The 20,827-nt window shown below is 44.4% G+C and overlaps 1 protein-coding gene across 1 annotated transcript in view; it reads right to left on the bottom strand.

The window, feature by feature from the left end:
* Positions 1-20,242, bottom strand: part of LYRM1 (LYR motif containing 1) — a 28,182-nt gene extending 7,940 nt beyond the window's left edge. Inside the window, exons 1-2 of the mRNA XM_006875966.1 lie at positions 20,158-20,242; positions 2,053-2,211 (exon numbers count right to left, since the gene is read on the bottom strand). Coding sequence (XP_006876028.1) covers positions 2,053-2,211 — 159 coding nt within the window. The 5' untranslated portion in view covers positions 20,158-20,242. The remainder of the gene's footprint in view (positions 1-2,052; positions 2,212-20,157) is intronic.
* Between the last annotated feature and the right edge of the window lie 585 nt (positions 20,243-20,827).

The following is a 20,827-nucleotide window of genomic DNA, read 5'->3' as shown; positions in this document are numbered from 1 at the left end:
TGTTACGGTAAGTCAGAAGTGACTTGATAGCACCTAACAACAACAACGATCAAAAAGGAGCCATGGGAGTGCAGTAGCTTAAGCACTGGGCTGCTAACCAAAAGCCTGGCTGCTGGAACTCACCAGCCACTCCAACTGAGAAAGATGAGACAGTCTGCTCAACTGGGATAAACACGCTATACAAACCCCCTATAACAAAGACATGAGAGACTAAATGAAATAGACACAAATGATAATCCCAGAACCCTAAACCTCAGAGGAAAGGAAAGAAGTGTGGCCCGTGCCCAACCTCACCCACCGGTGACACCCCAAGCTGCCCCGCCCTAGCTCTACTTGAGGTTAGATCTATGCTGCGTGCACCTCCCTGAATCTGGAGGAGCTTGAACACTACCTCATTTGATGACCAGAACGAGCAGTCCTGTATGTAGACTAGGGACTTCTTTCATAGTGCTTGTCTCAATTTCACAAGGTCAGCAGTTCAAACTCACCAGCCGCTCCTTGGAAACCCTATACAGGGTCGCTATGAGTTGGAACCCACTCAACACCAATAACAACAACATACCTGAAACAAGGAGCCCTGGTGGAAAAATAGCTAAGCACTTGACCACTAACCAAAAGATGGGATGTTGGAGTCCACCCAGAGACTCCATGCAAGAAAAGACCTAGCAATGTGCTCCCTTAAACATTACAGCCTAGGAAACCCTCTGGGGCATGGCCTATGGGTCACTAGGTCCAGGTGTGGTGCTGTAGGATCTGCGCTGGACTGTGAACCACACGGCTGGCAGTTCAAACACACCAGCTGCTCCTCAGAGTTGCAACTGACTTGATAGCACTTAACAGTAGGGTTGCTGTGAGTTGGAATGGACTCAACAGCACTCCCCGACCACCACCACTACCACCTCTGCAACACGTTTGAGGGACCCCGTGCTGGCTTTGCTGATTTTTCTATCCTCAGCATCTAGTTAGTGTCTGGCACATGGTAATCACTCACGTGCGTGTTGAAGGAAAGCTCGAAGGTAAACAACAGGAATGTGTGGGCTGGGAAGGGAGACATCCCTGCAGCAAGGTGAGTTCTACTTCAGACCAGTATGTTTACGGTGAGATGCTTCGGGTGGCTGGGGAGAAGTTAGGACTGGGTATTCAGATGTGAGATGTGAAAGTAAATCACAAAGTAGTTGTTCCTTCCGTAGGCCGCTGTGCAGACAGCTGCCCTTCAGAAGACATACAGCTGGCAGCAGGGTATGTTGAGCAGATGGTACCGGAAAGGAGACAGGAGTCAAAGAAGAAAAGAAGTCAAGAGACTAGACTGTCAGAAAGCTTCAGAGGGGAACAGTGGCAGCATTGAAGCCATTAGATCAATGAGGAAGAGGCTGAAGAAAGTTCAGGAAGCGAAATCCTCTTTCCATGTTTGGTGCCAAAGACTTTTTCTAAGGAGCTAATAGCTAATGCTTCATGGTCTGTTGGAATGGGTCAAACTGAGCCTCGTAGAAATGGTTTCTCAGTCCTTGGTCTTTGGGTGTGGAGTTCAGTTAAACTAGCTATTGGAGGCACTATTTTACCCAATTCTGTTGTCCCAAAGGGCAAGCTCACTCAGCTCGCCAAAGAGGCTTGAGTTCAAAGCTACATTATGAAGGGAACTCTGTGTCTCAATCCTATTCTTTTCCTGCTGAATGGGTATGTACTTGGAAGCTTTGAATAGTTTATAAATTGAAAACATTTTTTAACTGTTCCCCTCTTTGGGAGTGGCCAGCAACAGGCTCAGTGTGTGAGGAATAGCTCAGCCTCTGAAAACTTCCATGGGCCTGGCAGTCGCCTGGCTCCTAGGGTCATAGAAGAGGACACTGAGCACCTCACCAACTGGGGTAACTGGATCGTGAAAAGGGAAATGCGGGCTAGGCGCTACTTTCTAAGGGTCGTGCAAGTGGAGCCTCTGGCCCCTTCCTCTGCCACTCTGACTTTGTTGTTCAGGCCTCTCATTTTCAGAACAGAAAAGAAATGAATACCACAAGAAGCTGCTCCCCTCCTAGCAAACTCCAGCTGGGGCCTACTTACGTTTTTGTTTTTCTGGAACAGTGTTCGGGCTTCATTTATAATGTACTGTTTTTCTTTAATGGTGTCTTCCATCTGCCCTGATGCTGCCTGCCACGTCCTTGCGAGCCTGAAAATTCTGCGGTAGAGGCCAAGAACTTCTCGTCGTGTCGCTGTTGTCATCTTCAGGCCACCAAAATAGAAGAGGGGAAATTGGCATAAAACTCAATTTGACTGTAGGCAGGCTAGGCAGATGTACATTTTAAAAATCAAGCTCTTTAATTAGTCTAGAAATAATTGCTCTCTCTCCACAGATCTGTTTGGTAGCCTTGTCAGAATGGTGTAGTAGGAACCACAACTCGCTGATACTCAATGGGCTGTGTTCATCCTCCCAAGGATGAGAATTGTGCAGCCATGCTGTTTGCCAAGACAACCAACGGTACGAACATGGCGCCATGAAGATTCGCATTGACTGTTCTTTCCGCTCTTACCGGAAGACGTCAGACCTGAGCCTTTAATGTGCATTCTGGTACATGACGTCACTACCCTGAGGGATCAGAAGGCACCTTTTGGATAACTGAATTTCCTAGTTAAGTGAGACCTGGACCATAATGCAAACCACAAGGTACTGGGCACTTGACAACACAGAGGAGGGAACTTGACTGGGTGGCGGCAGGGGTCAATTGGAGAGGGCACATTCCCTCGAAAGGGAATAGTTGCTACTCAGCTCCAGCCAGCTGCCACCATGTGGAGATGTGGATCTAGGGATGCCAGAGTTCCTGACACCTTGAGAATAGTGGTAATCAGATTTTTTAAATGAGAAATTTCTTGTGGTTGTTGCTGGTTATGATTATGATTCCAACTCAGAAGCGACTCTGTATGATGGCGTAGAATGGCCCTGTAGGGTTTTGTAGGTTGTAATCTTTATGGGGGGCTTCTGTAATCTCTATGGGGGGCGCTGTAGGATCAACACAGGACTGTGAACCACAAAGTCAGCAGTTCAAACCCCTCAGCTGCTCCTCGGAAACCCTATAGAGGGTCGCTATGAGTCGGGACTGACTCACTGGCACTTAATAACAACAATCCTTATGGCAGCAGATCTCCAGGTCTCTTCTCCTAAGGAGCCATTGGTAGGTTCAAACCTCTGATTTTTTGGTTAGTAGGCAAGCACTTAACTTGTTCCCTCAGGTTTCCTCTTGAGAAACCTTCTAAAAAACAGTAACAATTTTTGAAAATGTGAATACCACACAGGCCAGACCAAGTGAGTCTGCAGGTTCAGGTCCACCCAAAGCTGCCACACTGCAACCCCTCACTTAATTCACCACAGCCTTGTGGGAAAATACAAAGGGTGGTTTTTTAAAGCTGTGGGAAAATTCCAGGATCTTTTCATTCCATTTTTCCATGAACCTTTTGAAGTCCCCTCATTGTTTCTCACATTTGTCCCTCTACTTCCTTGGCCACATAAAAAGTGAGCAGTGAGTATAACTGAAACGCTTTTGATGACTGAAGATCACGTGACCTCTCTGGGTTTTCATTCTGAAAGATCCGTTTTAACTTCAGATGACTTGGCTGAATGTGAGCTGACCTAAGTATATCCCTTAAAAAGATTTGTATTTTTAAAAATAAAATTCCTGTCAGTTTTAATTTATTTCTAGTGTGAAGTGTTTCAGATATACCAAAAAAAAAAAGGAAAAAGGAAAAAAAAGTGATGATTGTGTAACATGGGACATGTGGTTGGTCTGGCTGGATTGTAAGATGTAAAAATAGTTGAAATGGCAAATGTTATATTACGCATATATTGCTACAATTAAAAATGGAGAAAGAAAAAAGTTTTTTAAAGAAGCATCTTAAATAGAGATTCTAATTGTTCTTAATAGACGTCCAGTCAGTTCGGACTCAGAGAGACCATAAGTACAACACAACAAAACACTGCCTGGTCCTGCACCCACCTCACAACTGTCGTTACACTTGAGCCTATGGCTACTGCCACTGGGCCAATCCAGCTCAATCGGGGGTCTTCCTCTTTTTTGCGGACCCTCCACTTTACCAAGCATTGTGTCTTTCTCCAGGTAATGGTCCTTCCTGATATGTCCAAAGTATAAGACAAAGTCTCCCCATCCTTACTTCTAAGGAGTACTCTGGCCAAACGTCTTCCTGTTTGTTCTTCCGGCAGTCCATGGTACTTTCAGTATTCTGCTCCAACAGCGTAACTCAAATGTATCAATTCTTCTATGGTCTTCCATATTCACTGTCCAACTTTCACATGTATCTGAGGCAATTGAAATACCACAGCATGGGTTTGAAGACCTTAGTCCTTAAACTGGTATCTTTGCTCCTCAATACTTTTAAAGATGTCTTCTTGTGCAATAGATTTGTCTAATGCAGTATGTCTTGACTGCTGCTTCCATGAAGGCTGACTGTGGATCCAAGCAATATGAGGTCTTTAACAACTTCAGTATTTTCTCCATTTATCACATTACTTATTGTTCCAGTTGTGAGAATTATTTTTTACACTGAGGTGAAATTCATACTGAAGACTGTGGTCTTTGATCTTATGTATTTTAAGCCCTCTTTGCTTACAGCAAGCAAGGCTGTATCATCTGCATATCACAGGTTGTTAATGAGTCTTCCTCCAATCCTGATGCTGCGTTCTTCTTCATATAATCCAGTTTCTCAGATTGTTTGCTCAACATACAAATTAAGTAAGTGTAGTGAAAGACTATAATCCTAACGCATACTTTTCCTGATTTTAAACCATTCAGTATTCCCTTGTTCTGTTTGAATGACTGCCTCTTTGTCTATGTACAGGTTCCTCATGAGCACAATCAAGTGTTCTGGAATACCCATTCTTCACAATGTTGTCCATAGCTTGTCATGATTTAAAAAAAAAAGGCTTTGTGTAGTCAATAAAGCACAGATAAACAGCTTTCTGGTATTCACTGCTTTCAGTGAAGATCCACCTGAAATCAGCAATGATACCCCTTGTTCTGTGTCCTCTTCTGAATCTAGCAGTTCCCTGTTGATGTACAATTACAGCCATTTTAAAAATTACCTTCAGCAAAATTTTACTTTGCATGTGGTATAAGTGATATTGTTCGATGATTTCTAAATTCTGTTAGGTCACCTCTCTTTGGAATGGGCACAGATATGGATCTCTTCTAATGGGTTGATCAGCTAGTTCACGTCCAAATTTCTTGGTATAGATGAGTGAGCGCCTCCAGTGTTGCATGTTTGTCAAAATATTTCAGTTTGTGTTCCAAAGCCTTCTTGGCCACATATCAACCACAGACCTTGAATCATGTACACAGTTGAAGCCCCCACTGTGACCCTTCCTAATCTTTTTTCTCTCCTAGAGTCATTATACTGAATTTGTTTCATGCACATCTTTATATTTAGCCTTAGAGAGTTTTGTTTTTGTGAGTGCAGTGGCTCTGTGGGATAAGCGCTGGACTGTTAGCTACAAGATTGGTGGTTTGAGCCTACCAGTCACTCTAGGAGAAAGATAAGGCTTTATGCTCCTGAAAAGACATACAGCCTTGGAGAACCTATATGGGGTCACTATGCATAAATATTGACTCATCAGCACTTAACAACAGTATTGCTTTGCAAAGTTTAAAAACTGCAAATGATATATTTTTCTGTAACTCATTGTGTTCATGTTTATAAGATTCATCTATATGTAGCCCATATTCACCCATTCTCAGCCCGCCATATGGAGATAATTCAGTATACTTGTCCATTTTCCTGTTGATGGATGGTTAGGTTTGATTTTTCTTTTTAATGCATGCAAAAAATTCAGCCCGTTTCTTTACTGTTATTGCTACATCTAAAAGAAGTCAGGGGTGTGTGTGTGTGTGGGGGGGGTTCGTTCCTGGATGGAAGAATCTGGTTAGCAGATTTAGAGAATAAATACTGTAGAGCCTGTAACAGTCCGGCTGGAAAGACCAGGGGGGCAGCTCTGGTGAGTAAGTAAGTAGTAGGGACAGGCACTCAGGCACCTCATTATGAGTCCCAGGTTTTCCTCAAACAGGCTCATCAGGACTGGGAAGCAGGCTGCTCACTGATATGTGGTAACATGACCCACTTCCAAACCAAGGGGAAAATGTCTTATCTGGTGGTTTATGCTTGAGGGTGGTCTCAAGCTGATGAGAATTTCGGCAGATAAAAAATGCAGATGGGAGCTGTTAGGAGGTGTGTTCTCGAGGAATTCTAAGTAGCCCAGTTGTAAGGAATTCACTTTACAGAGGATGTCTTTTTGAATCTGATTGGTCCTCCTACTTATCCTGACCTCGTGACCTTTCTTGAGGTTTAACCACCTGATGAAAGGCTTGAAAGCATGACTGCAGCCAATTCATACTTAAAGGACCTCAATGATGTTCAACAGCAATTCGGAAGTCCATGATGCTTCACAGAAAAAATTTTTTAAGAGGAATTCATAAAAACCAAGTGAGAACATCATGCTTTGTGGCTGACTGTAATAAAAACCCAGATGAGATGATGACACTTTTCCTGGTAGGGAAACAGGTTTCAGAGTTTCTGGCTCAACCTAAAACTCCATGGTTGCGCATGAAAATATATGAGTCAGTTCCTGTGAGGGTTCAGGAGGCTGCGAGAACATCTACACTTCTATTAATCACTGCTTCACTGCTCAGTCATTAACAGATTCCTTGACTGCATGACACTTGAGCAGGAAAATGAAGGAGGTCTGGCATATTACAACAGCAGCAAACTGCAGCAGTTTGACTGGCTTCCTTCAACTAAAGACCCACAATCCACCACATACCATGATCGGATGGATACACAAGATCTGCAAGGAAAGTTAATAATTGGTACTTTCTTCCAAAAACACTTCAATTCAGGTTTAAGTGTTTTTAAAACTAATCGTCAAAGGGAAAGAAGGGATGATTCCAACATCAGGTGGCCCAGGAAACCTCAGTCTAAAAACTTCCAGAGAGAGGTCTAAAGCTGTATTCCCCATCATGTACTAGTAACAAGTCTAGCCTACCAGTTCTTTCCAAGTCTTCAGAGAGATGTTTTCTTTGTTGTCTTTATTGTATTCCTTTTAGTTCACTGAGGGAACCATGTTCTTTCTTGCCTTGGGGGCACAAACCCGTACTGTTCTTTCTTTCTGGAAGGTTCTCCTCCTTTTCACCCCACTAACCCCTACTATTCTTGTTTCCAGTAAAAGCATGGAAGTCTCAGACAATCCTTCCTGCTCCTCCTCATTCCCCCAGCCACACTCACTGGGGGTCAGGTCTCCCTGTTGACCCCTCCTCCTTCTTTGTAGCCTTCATAACTCATATTGGTATTGTTGTGATGTGCCCTCAAGTTGATTTTTGACTTGACGTGACCCCAAGTGACAAGAGGAGAACTTCCGCGTAGGGTTTTGTAGGTTGCAGTCTTTCGGGGAGCAGGCTGCCAGTGCTTTCTCTCACAGAGCTTGTGGGTAGACTGAACGAACGCCTTTCGGTTAGCAGATGAGCACTTAACCATTGTGCCACCAGGGCTCCTTCATCACTCATGCTCTGGCTTATCAATGTCTTTCTCCAATAGACTCTTCTCTTAGTGAGAGCAGCAACCCCATTTGTATTCGTTACTGATGGATCCCTATCATGTTGTAGGTATTCAACACGTTTGCTGTAATGAAGATATCTCTTGCTACAGAAAGCTTGTGATTCTTGATTACAACAGCAGAAAGTAAATCAGTCATACACACGCAAACACACACACATAAACAAAAAGTTATTTTCCTTTTGACTTTTGTCTTTGTCCATAGAAAACAACTCAGCAAAACTGCCTTTTCTTGAAGAATTTTCCAACCTAGTGATTTAATGGCTTGGAACCTTTTTTTCCCTCAAAAACTACCAATTATCTCTTACTAAACTGTTCAGGAGCAAAGCTGTCAGTTTGAGGACTAAGGTGCACCTGACCCAAGCCATGGTATTTTCAACAACCTCAAATGCGTGCGAAAGTAGGACAGTGAATAAGGAAGACCGTAGAAGAATTGATGCATTTGATTTACAGTGTTGGAGAATATTTTAAGCACAAAGGACTGCCAGAAGAACAAACAATTTGTATTAGAAGAAGTAGTCAGCATGCTCCTTAAAAGCCAGGATGGCCAGATTTTGCTCTCCAACTTTGGACATATTATCAGGAGGGGACCAGCCCTCAGAGAAGGATATCATACGTGGTAAAGTGAAGGGTCAGTGAGAAAGAGGAAGACCCCCAAGGAGCTAGATTGGCACAGTGACGGCAGCAATGGGCTCAAGCGTCGCAATGATTATAAGATTGGGGCAGGACTAGGGAGAGGTTCATTCTTTTTTGCATAAGGTTGCTATGAGTCAAGGTTGCTATGAGTCGGTACCGACTTGATGGCACCTCACCACAATCCATCCCTGTACCACTGACGCATCGCTTTCCCTCCTCCACCAGGGCCAGAGCTTGTGCTGGGATTCTCCCTCAGCAGTAGGCAATGGTCCAGAGTAACATGAGTGAACTTCAGTCTCATCTGGCCATAAAGTCCATTCTTATTCCATGTTACAGTTAAAGTTTTATAACTTTTATTCAGAGATTGGCATTTCTTGAAACTCTTTGGTTTTTAAAATTAATTCCAAAAGTCTCCTTAGCCCCCGAATCCCAGAAGGAGGAAAGACAGATACGAGGTGTCCCTGGGAGGCAGTCTGTTATTAAAATCACACCCTGTAGGTGATTTTTACAAGGCGCAGTGCTGACATGAAATTCATTTCCAATTGCCTACTGTGTGTAGACTTGTGGCACTACCACCTGGGACAGATGTTGTTGAGTGTGTTCTGGCCACAGGTCACAGTTGGGAGAAGTTTCCCCTAACGCAGGTAACCAAAAGATGGGATGGGAAGGTGATTTTAGAGATACAAGTATTTTAAAAATGAAATGTGATTATTTAATGTGTTTTAGAATAACACAGAGTCCTGGGATGGCACTGTGAGTTAATGCACTGGACTGCAAAGTCAGTTTGAACAGCAAGGTCAGTGGTTCAAGCTCACCAGCCACTCCTTGGATATACAGGCTCGCTATGGGTTGGAACCGAATCCATGGCACTTAACAACAGCAATAATTAAAATAACAGTTTATCAAACCTATGAAATTAGAGGGATATATTTGTAGTGACACAGAGCTTCCTGTAGATAAATGTGTTTAAACATTTTAAAAGTTAATTTAAAATATAGGTAAAATGGCAAATTAGCAAAAATTGTGACAGTAGACTCTGAGTAAGTCTGGAAGCTACTGTGCTAACTACTGCTGCACTGCCTGGTGTTTGTCTCTGTTCTGCCACCCACTCCATCCCACCTAGTAAACACCCATCTACTATGAAGCTTCTTACAGGAACCCCACACTTCCACTCCTACCTTGCTATTTTGTGCTTACCTCATTGTATAGCTCTTGAGTTCCGGTCTGTGAATTCCTTGAGGATGGGGACTGTATCTTATTCATGATAAGATTCAGATAAGATTCAGGGCTGTATCTTATTCATGATAAGATACAAGGTAAGATTCAGGGCTGTATCTTATACAGTGACAATGATGGTCTATGAGGAGGCCTGGTGACACAGTGGTTAAGACTCAGCTGCGAGCCAAAAGTCAACAGCAGAAACCCAGCAACCTCTCTGTGGGAAGAAGGTGTGACAGTCTGCTCCTGGAAGCCTATGGGCAGTTCTATTCTGTCTTATAGGGTTGCTGGTCATTGGAATCAACTGGACAGCAACAAAATACCCAAACCAAACCGAGTGCCATCAAGTCAATTCCAACTCGTAGTGACCTTATTAGGGGTCTTGAAGACCTTTGTGAGAGCAGACAACTTCATCTTTCTTCCAAGGAGCAGCTAGCTGGTGGCTTTGAACTGACAATCATCTGGTTAACAGCCCAATGTCTATCTCACAATGCCACCAGGGCTCCTACTGACAGGTTGTTATTGTTGTTAAGTGCTGTCGAGTTGGTTCCGACCCATAGTGACCCTGTACAGGGTTTCCAAGGAGATGCTGGTGAGCTTGAACCGCCAACCTTGCAGTTCAAACGGCTTTGCAGTCTGGCGCATTAACCCACAGAGCCACACCAGGACAGGTACTAAGAACTGATATTTGCTTTGCACTTAACTCTGCGCCAGGCATTTTGATAGTGCTTTCTATGAGTATGCTAACTCCCCTGATCATCACAGCAACTCTGTTATCCATCCCCTCTGTACCAAGGAGCCCTGGTAGCACGGTGGATTAGGTGCTGGCCTGCTAACTCCAGGTCTACGGTTCAAGCTCACCAGTCACTTCTTGGGAGGAAGATGAGGCTGCCTTCACCTAGAAAGATTCAGTCTCTGAAACCCTTGGAGCAGTCTTACTCTGCCCTTTGGAGTTCCTGGGAGTTAGAATGGACTCTGTGCTTTTGTTTATTTACAAATAAGGAAGCTGATGCCGAGGCTCCAGCTTTCTCAATGTCCCACAGATACGAAAAGGAGGGGCCAGCAGTCAAGTCCAGTGTGGAGGCAGAGTCCATGCTTTTAAACACAAAATTACAATTCAAACCATTTTTTCCCCAATAAACCCACTACCATCAAGTCAATCATGATGCACAGTGACCCGAATTAGGGTTTCTAGCTATAAACCTTCACTGGAGCAGAAAGGCTCATATTTTTCCTGTGAAGCAGCTAGTGGATTTGAACCGCCGACCTTCTAGTTAGCAGCCAAGTGCTTATTCTACAGCACCACCAGGCTGCTCAATCTCAATACATATTGTGGAATGCCTACTGATTGGCTTTAAAGAACTCAGCCAGATGTGATAAAGAGAAGTAAACCAGTCTATTCCTTTCTTATACAAAGAGCAAAAGGAGGCAGAGATGGCACCTTGGCATGAATTGCAATAATCCTCTTCCTAAGGCTTCCTATAGGCCAGCTGCCCGGCTCGCTATCACACAAGGGCCCTTCTTCAGTATTTGTTACACACCAGCATCTATGCACTTGGCTGGGCAGTGCAGCTCTTCTGTTCCTTGTGGTAACTCTATTTCCTCCAATGCCAAGGGAAGCTGACATCATACAGAGACCAGGTAGGCGGTTCGTTACAGTGCTACCAATCATTCATTCACTCAACGTTTACTGAGAACCCACCATGCACCAGGCACGTGCTAGGTTCTGGAGATAAGTGATAAGCAAGCTGCCATGGTCCCTGCCTTCCTAGTGTTTATACAGCAGAGGCAGACAACACACTCTTGTGTGAAACTTTCAGAGAGTGACACATGCTCTGAAGGAAAGAAACAATGATCTGAAATTCAGGAGCCAGGGAAAGTGATATTTCAGCTGAAACCCTAATGGTGAGAAAGTATCCATCAATAGGAAGTGTTACAGGGAGGATGGGGCAGGAAGTGGGAACAGAAAGAGCAAAAGCTCTGAGGTGGGAACCAACTTCAAAGACCAATGTGTATATGGCTGCAGCCTCCAGAGATCACAGGTGGGCAAGTTCTAGCACAGGTTGGGAGTCCGGACCTCGGAAAGAATTTAACTTGTATACTAAGAGCAAAGGGGCTGTCTAGGAGTGGAGGTCCCCGGGACCATCAAGGGAGAAGAGCAGAGCGGGACCCTACCCAGATAAACAGTGATGTCAGAGATGGAGGTAGAGACAATGACGTGGAGAGATGGAGCAGCTGGGGATTTTAGACCCGGAGAGGGAGAGGGACTGTGTGCCCGGTGAGGAGAGGGGGGCAGCTTGCAGGGTATACCCTTGGGTTGGGTGATGATGCATGGAGGGGATTGTAACCATGGCAATGAAACAATATAGGATAGGATGAATGTAAAACTAATGTTCTCCCATGTAAACTACCACAGAATTCACAATGAAACATTAAAAAAAAAAAAAAAAAAGCAAAGGGGATAATAATATAATGTGGTCTGATTTACAGTTTTTAAAATCTACTGCATTTCATTTGGTTAGAACTTATGAGTCTACCAATATTGCAGATGGTAAAACCAGTCTTGCCGAATGCCACCTAATTGACAGAAGAAATCAGAATTGAGAGACAAAAAGATTAGATGATTATTTCCCTGACTGTCTAGAAGCTTTTCCCTGTTTTTATTCTTGAGTTAATAATTGTTAAGTGCCATCACGTCAGTTCCGACCCACTGCGACCCGGTAGGAGGTTTCCAAGGAGCAGTTGGTGAGCTCGATCTAATGACCTTCCAGTTCAAACCGACTTTGCAGTCCAGCACATTAACCCACAGCACCACACCAGGATTCATAATGAGCAGCAATCCAATCGCTTTACAAAAACAAAAACACTCCCTCATTCTTCCACTCAATGTTAAAGTTGTAAGCGTGATGAAAGGATCTGTATATGGCACACCTAGGCACTTGGCAGCTCTAGACCGAAGTTTCTAGTCGGCCTGTGGAAAGTTTGGCTAGTACTAGGGGATTCATCGCTGGGACCACTACCACAGCATGAACCCTAAGGAGTTTAAGAGTACAGATGAAAATTCCTTTTCTCTTGATGAAATTTATAGAAGTATGACTCCGGTCTCAGGAATGTCAAAATTCCAAATGTTGGATTCTCATGAAGCTTTTGCCTTTTACTGAAGAAAAGTGCTTGCAGTACAAAAACCAGGACAGGAAAAAGGCAGGAGAGAGTTAACCCTGGTTTCTGAGTCCCAGGTGAAGGGAAACACCTTTTCCATTTCCCTATGGAAGATGTGGTTCTAGGTGTACTTTCATCCCCCCCATCAATAACTAAACGTAATAACCATTGTGAAGATGGAGCAGTGTTTCATTCTGTTGTGGATAAGGTCACTGTGAGTCGGAACCAACTTGGCACCTAACAACATAGTGTAGCCAAAATTTTCTGAATACTTTGTATATAGATCTTTGTGGTGGGGTTGGGGGGGTGGGGTGTCTCAGAAGAGTATGAAATCCACTCTCCACAAAATCAATCTTTAAGTGTTTTGTGCACCATAACTGCTCTGTCCTATGTATTCCGATTATCTCTTTAGATCTCGGCCCCCTTCTCTTTGCCAGATGGAGTCTTATACACCTGAAATAAAATGCCCTTTGAGTGCCTAGCGGCTGCTTTTCACTCAGCAGCTTCGGTATCCTGTAGGTGTCTTCTTCATACTGAGGCGCTGTCAGCGTCCCCACACGTACTCCTAGCACGTGAGTTACTGCTATCATAGCATTCGTCCTGCTGCGTGCGTCAGGTCAGTTCTGACTCGTAGTGACCTTGTATGGGGTTTCTGAGGCTGTGAGTGCTGGTGTGGCGCAGTGAGCTGATGTGCTGGATTGTTTGGAATTAATGCCAAATCAGTTTGAACTGCAAGATCAGCAGTTCAACCTAACCAGCCGCTCTTCGGAAACACTACACAGGTCGCTATGGGTCGGAACTGACTCGATAGCACTTAACAACAACTAATCTTTGCTGAAGCAGAAAGCCTCATCTTTCTCTCACGGAGCACCTGGTGGGCTCGAACTGCTGAGCTTGCAGTTTGCTGACCAAGGCCTATCCTGCAAAGCCACTGCACTTATCCTACTCTGTTGTATTTTGTTTGATTTCCCTTTTTCCCTCCACTGTGTGTGTAGCTGTGTATGTGCTGGGGGGTGAGGAAGGTAATTTGGGACTATGTCTTATTCATTACATATTCATTACAGGCCTGACACATAACTGGAACTTGAAAAATACCTATTAGAACTTAGCATAAATTTATACACATAAAATGGTCACCAATAATTTCCATTCTCATCCTAACATACACATGGGTAGTATTTGGACAAGGATTGTTAATTAAAAATCCTTAAAGTACTAATCAGCCACATGTGTTCAGAGTCCTGGTGTGGCGCTGTGTGTTAATGGGCTGGACTGCAAAGTTGGTTTGAACCGCAAGGTCGGTGGTTCAAGCTCACCAGCCACTCCTCAGAAACCCTATACAGGGTTGCTATGGGTCGGAATCGACTGACTGGCACTATACAACAACACCCCAATGTGATTGGTAGATGTGGATGTCAGGGAAAGAATTGAAGATTAAGAGCAATTATTTTGGAGGGGAGGCCCATCAGTTCCATCTTGTAGTAGTTGTTAAGTGCTATCTAGTCGGTTCCAACTCATAGTGACCCTGTACAGGGTTTCCAAGGAGCAGCTGGTGGGTTTGAACCAGCGACTTCATGCTGAGCACCTAGGGAAGCATAAAACACAGTTATGATGTAGCCTACAGTCTACACTCTTTTAAGGCCTGTAACGGTTTGTCCACAAAGCTTAAATGCTCTACTGTTTCCCTGAGGCTTATAACCAAACATATAGAAAAACAGGATTCTGATCATTTTTTGCTTGAAAAATCAATCCTTTAGGGAAATAAGATCCATTGCATCTAATGATCAAACCAACCCAGAAAACTAATTTTAAACTTCTGTCATTTGGAAAACCTCTAGGAAATTGAAATGTTCTTGATAATACCAAAACAATCAGATTTTCTTGTCCTAGACAGAGAATAACTATCTTATTTTTAGGCACTCAAAATTTCTCCACGTTGGTAAGGAACAGCTGATGTAATATTAAAAAAATGAATTCATGGGCTCTGGGGTGGCCAAACTTGTGTTTGAGTCCTGACTTTACCACTTTGCTCATGATATTAAGCTTCCTGAGCCTCAGTTTCCTAAAGCGTAAAGTAAGGTAACAATAATGTACCTTCTTCAAAACGTTCTAAGGATTATTCACAAGATAACCTATGTACTTAGCACTGAGACTTCCCCAAAGCAAATGTTACCTGAATAAGAGAAAATAAAGGAGGGGCAATGAAGGCTCTTGGATCTAGCATCTGCTTTGTCTGCTGGGGAGCGTGTGTGTGTGTGTGTGTGTGTGTGTGTGTGTGTGTAGGGGAGAGGAGATGTGTTGCCTTTTGGCGGGCAAAGTTATTGCTTTGTGGTAGTAATGGATTTTCCTAAAGCTGTTTCCCCCTGATCATTAGCAATCCCTGTACAGTGAAGGGCTATTGTTCTTCAGTATGAGTAAATAACCCTGTTGGAGACACAGCTTATCTGCAGACCACAGAGCTAGCTTCTTACTGGAAATGTAACGTAGGTGCCAACACCAAAGACATCATCAGGCTTCCCTTTCTATTTTTTTCTTTTATCTGTTACTCCTTGCTTATTCTTCAGGGCACTTTTCACTGGAGACTTGCTCCACTCCCTACTCTTTGGTATACACCCGTATTCTATATAGTTTCACCCTTACCCAAAAGCCAATCATCTCCAAGATAAAACAATGGCCCACATATCTGTCCCTCCCCTCCCACGTTGCCCCTACCAGTGAACATATACGAACACCATGGACTTATTTCTTGTTCTGGATTCAGTTTTGGGTTATTAGAATCCAAAAAAGGAAGTGTTATGCCACACACTGCTTTGCAAATATCAGGATATGCTTGTGTGGTGTGCTTATAACCACAGCTATTCTCTGAAACGGCATCTTTTTACACAGAATACAGGGTGTCAAAGATAGGTGGCAGGAAACAGAGGCTAGACTATATCTTTATTTTATTTAAAGGAAAAGAAATTAGGCTGGGCCCTGTCAGATGGGAAATCTTAAGAACATGGGAAAAAAACAAAAATATGGATGTCTGGCAGACTTTTAAAATAACTATCCCCAGAAGATCCTGTGAGGCAAGTACATCGATTCTAAATTTATTAAGACATCGCAGGAGAACATAAAAAGATTATACTAGTGTAGAGGGCACCAATCATACAACTGTAACCAGGAGATAATAGTCACTGTCCCCCTCAGAGGAGAAATTCTAAATGGAAATCATGTTTCTTGGTCCCTTAACTAAAAAGAAATTAAACTATGTGTTTCTTTATCAGCATTTTTAGGAGACAAAGACAGGATAAGGGTCAGCTGGAGGTGATGAGAAACAGTTACCAAAAGTAGAAGGCATTTCTAGAGGTGTCTGGGAAGGGCTGCAAATAGATGGAAAACTAGGCCAGTCAATCCCAGTCATTCATTCATAATGACCCAGGCGGATGGATCTTCAGCCCTCCATAGGAAGTAAGGAAGTTAAAAAGTTCAAAATACTAATCAAATTCTTCCTCTGAAATCAATTTCTAAGGAATTAGAAGAGAACACTGGCAAAAAAATTTCAGTTATAACATTACACAGAGTTGGGGCTTTCGAGACTGTGACGCCTTATTACAACCAGGAATTGAAACTGTCGCCCTGTGCAGGTTCAGCTTTCCTAGTACCTTCCACCTAGCAGACAAACTTTTCTCATCGGCAGTGGTCCCTGAGCAAAGACCAAGTTCCTTGCCAGTAGGAGTCACGATCGATACAGCTTTGCTTGTAGGTAACAGTTAGAACCCTGGATACCTTTAAGATCCTCTAGTCTGGTGCTGATGAAACAAACTTCCTGTGACATTGGAAATGCTCTATGCCTGTGCTGTATAGGGTAAGCCACAGGATGCTATTGGGCACTCAAAATGCAGTGAGTGGATCTGAAGAACGGAGTTTTCAATTTTATTTCATTATAAAATTTAACGCATGTGGCTTGTTGTTTAGTGCCACTGAGTTGGTTCCAACTTATAGCGACCATGTAATAGGGTGTTTCCAAAGGAGTGGCTAGTGGGTTTGAATCGCCAGCTTTTCTGTTAGCAGTCTAGTCCAGTGCTTATCCTACAGCTCCACACCAGGACTCCATGTGGTTCGTGGGTTCATATTCAACAGCACAGCTCTAGACCAATGATTGCAAATCGAATGCTAACGGGAGTCATGCAAACTCAAGCCTGAGACACACCAAATGGGGAAGCTTCAGTTGACTTACTGTCTAGGAACCTCAACACAGTGTTGCTTTAATAGTCTTTTTCAAATAAAGTCGAAAATCTGGATTGATGTCCAATTTTTAAACGTTGACAAGTACATTTAAAGAACTCAAATCACTTTGTGGGAAGAGCAACGTATGTAGACAAATCTTTGTCAGTTGTTTAACCTAGACCAATCTCCAGCTTGAAGATGACCAGTCTACTCAAGTCATTGGTTAGTAGCAGACCAAAGACTGAAACACAGACCTTTGGAGTCTCCTAATATTCATTCCACTGAGGATGACATTTAATGTTTAGGGACAAAAACACCTCTGTCAGAAACTACTGAATCCCATGGCAGATACCTTATGAATACTGTTGTTTTCAGACCCAGCTACAGTGACATGTTGGGCCTTCCTTATGGGCAAAGCTTTGTATTAGAAGGCAGGAGAACACAAAATAGAAATACTCTCAGCTCTCAAAGAGTTTATAGTTTATGAGGGAGACACACATGAAGTCAGGCTTGTGATAATAAACACAAATTACCTGCACACAAACCCAAAGGCACTGGCAACTGGCAGAGGAAAGGAGGGAAGAAATCTTAGTTGATGGGCAAAAGTTGGCCAAATGTGGAGGGGTAAAAGCTGGTCAATGGGTGGATATTATGGATTATGATGACAAGAATATCATTATTCCAGGAAATTAAAGGGGACTGGGAGGAAATGATGGCTCCTCCTTTTATCTTTGAGGCCTTTTTAAGAATAATTGCTGGCTTCTCCTGGGTATAACTTCTAAATGTCCTGGGCCTTCTTTTATCTATATCCTCTTACCAGGTAGTCTATTAGGGGTCTTCAAAAAGTTCATGGAAAAATCAGATTAAAAAATAACGGACCAAGACTCAATGGGAATACATGCTCTGATTGGTGACCACGCTCGTCACCGATAATGGGAAGTGAGGGAAAAACAGCAATGAAGCTGCGAGCTAAGCCCTACAATGTTCAATAGACTCCTGTGAACCCAGGTGGAGACACGGTTGGCCAGCAGTGTGGCAAGACCTGGGGACTTTTGGGCCCAGAGTTAGTGACATAGCCACAGAGGACTAGAGTAAAGAGTGAAGCGTCCAGCTGATAAGAAGAGAGGGCATATGCACAAGAACACCCACACTTGTAGATAATACCCACTTGACCTGGCTTCAGTGACTGGATGATCAGAGCTCAACCAGAAGAAAGAAGAAGAAAAAAAAAGAGTACTCTGATACAATTTGATGAACTTGACCTACACCTAAGGATGCAGTAGCTCAAAAGAGGGAACAAATCCTTACAGCAAGGATCCTTCCTACCCCCTCCATACAGAGTAGACAGGGATGGGCAACTTGGACATTGGCTACCCAAAATGAGGAGGGAGGGGCGCTACAAAGGCAAGAAGTGACTGGTTTACAAGCTTTTAAGAGGGAACCTAGATTCAGAGGGCATGAAGGAAGGTAGAATCTCCACTGAGTAGTATCCAATCTGTTTAGGCGGAGCTGATGAAATGAAATGTGGCTGGATCTCTTGTGATACAACAGTGAATAATTGTTATCAGGACTGATTGTGAGGATTGGAAATGTAAAGGTAGACGTTTTGTAGCAAGGAGGACAGTGATTAACTTTTGAGTCTAGGAACAGATGTCCGCGGGACCATCAAGGGAGAAGAGCAGAGAGCGGGCCCCTACCCAAAGAAGCAGTGATGCCTGAGATGGAGGCAGAGACGATGACCTGGAGAGATGGAGCAGCTGGGGACTTTTGACCCAGAGAGGGAGAAGGGCTGTGTGCTTGTAGGGTATACCCTTTGGTTGGTTGATGATGCATGGAGGGGATTGTAACCATGGCAATGAAATGATATACGATAGAATGAACGTAAAACTAATGTTCTCCCATGTAAACTATCCCATAATTCACAATAAAACATTAAAAAAAAGATAATGGAAATTTCCACACATGTTTTGAGGCCCCCCCTAATCTATTAACCCCAACTATGACGTTACCACTGGTTTGCACATCTTCATTTGAATGAATAATAAACTTTTCAAACTTACTATGTTCAAAAGAGAATTGATGGTATTCCTTTAGGAATCGTTCTCCCTCTGGTCTTGCCCATTAGAAGCCATTCTTGGTATCTCTTGGTCCCACACACCATATATCCAATTCAGCAGCAAGTCTTGCAAGCTCTACCTCCAAAGTATATTCTGAATCGAATTCTATCCATTTCCACTGTGGCCACGCTCATCAAAAACCAGTTAGCATCTTCCCCTTGGCCTACATCAGTAACTTCTCAATAGACGGGCCTGCTCCCAATCTTCTCTATCCAGTAGCCAGTTATTTAATATCCAACCTCCTATCATGGCCTAAAAAGCCCTGATTCCTCAGGCCCTGCTGTTGTTAAGTTTCGTTGAGTCGATTCCCAACCATGGTGTAGGGTTTCCAAGGAGCAGCTAGTGAGTTTGAACCACCGACCGTGCAGTTCAAACGACTTTGCAGTCTGACGCATTAGCCCACAGCGCCACACCAAGAGTCTTACTACTTCTCCCAAACTCACTCTTCCCTTTATTAGAACTTTTCAGTTCATCCCGTAACTTCTCTTGGATCTCAAAAGCCTCCTGCTATGAACAGGACTCCTGGTGCCGTGCTGTAGGATCAGCACTGGTCTGTGAATCACAAGGTCGACAGTTCAAACCCACCAGCTGCTCCTCGGAAACAGCTTGACAATACTTAACAACATGAACAGATGGCTTAGAAAAATCTCATTGGATTTAGAGATTCTGTCATTCGACCTGATAATATTGTCCTTAAAACATTTCTCATTCGCTGATACTTTCTTTATTGACTTGTTAACCCTCCCCTGCACTCGGATGTCAAGTCATGGAGCAAGGCCTCTGTCTTAATCCCAAATTTGTATACCGAGGGAATTATGAAGCTGGTTTTCACTGTCCTAGAACGTTTGCGTTCCTCGACCCGGCCTCCTTGAGTCAGCCTTCCCCAGCCAGACGCCTGGGAAGAATGGAACTAACAAACTGCCCCTACTATCTCCCACTCACATTCGGAAATCCAAGATTCACACTTAAACGGGCCCCAGACCCGCATCTCAGCGTTTCCAAACCAGGCGTCCCTTTCTGCAGAAGGTCTGCTTCCCTGCGGCAGGCTGCCAAGGCCAGTGGCTAAGACACCAGGCTGCCCTCGCGAGGCTGGGGGGGGTCACACAAGGGCGTCTCCTAGCAACGCAGCGCCCCCTACCCCCATCCTTACCCTTGGGGAGCCAACCCCTTCCCCAGTCGCCCGCGCCTGGAGTCGGCGTCTCCAGCCCCCTACACTCACTCTGCGTCAGTCCTGCCAGCCCCCACCCACAGAAGCGCGGTCGACCCCGCAGGCTGAGGAGGCGGTGCCGGGGAGCCGGCGGAGCGGCTGCCGAAGAGCAGGTCCGGTAGGTGAGACCGGACCAAACCACCGGGCAGACCCTTGTGGGACCATTAGTCTCAAAGCGGGGGTAGTCTTGAGTCTCCATGAAATTCAAACTCTCAACTCCACCCTCCGCTGCCTACCCAACAATATAACCAAACGTTTCCTCTTCCTATTTTCCTTTTACCCTTCGCTAGCTTTATTTCCTCCCACCCTAGCTAACACAATGGTCCAGTCCAGCTCCTCCTATTCCTCTCTCCGGGTCGCTCTTTGCCCTTACTTGGCGACGGCTTCGTACGTCCTTGCATACGTCATGACGCACTATTCCACCCAGTCCCTCTCAGCCCTTCTCCCTCCCGTTCTCCCTCCTGGAGCGGGCGGCCTGCGGGGTTACCGGAAGTGATGAAGCAGGAGGCGATGGAGGGGGCGGGGTTTCAGGGCGGCTGCCGCCGGTGGGCCGCAGATGAAGAGGAGGCGGCGGCAGTGGTGGAAGAAGAGGAGGCGGTGGCGGGGTTAGGGAGCCTGGAAACGCAAGTGGGGATGGTAGGTGGTTTGGACCCGCCGGGCCGCCGTCGTTTCCAGAAACGGT

The sequence above is a fragment of the Chrysochloris asiatica genome, unplaced genomic scaffold, assembly GCF_000296735.1.
Source record: "Chrysochloris asiatica unplaced genomic scaffold, ChrAsi1.0 scaffold00348, whole genome shotgun sequence".
NCBI lineage: Eukaryota > Metazoa > Chordata > Mammalia > Afrosoricida > Chrysochloridae > Chrysochloris > Chrysochloris asiatica.
This window is presented reverse-complemented; position numbering and strand designations above follow the sequence as displayed.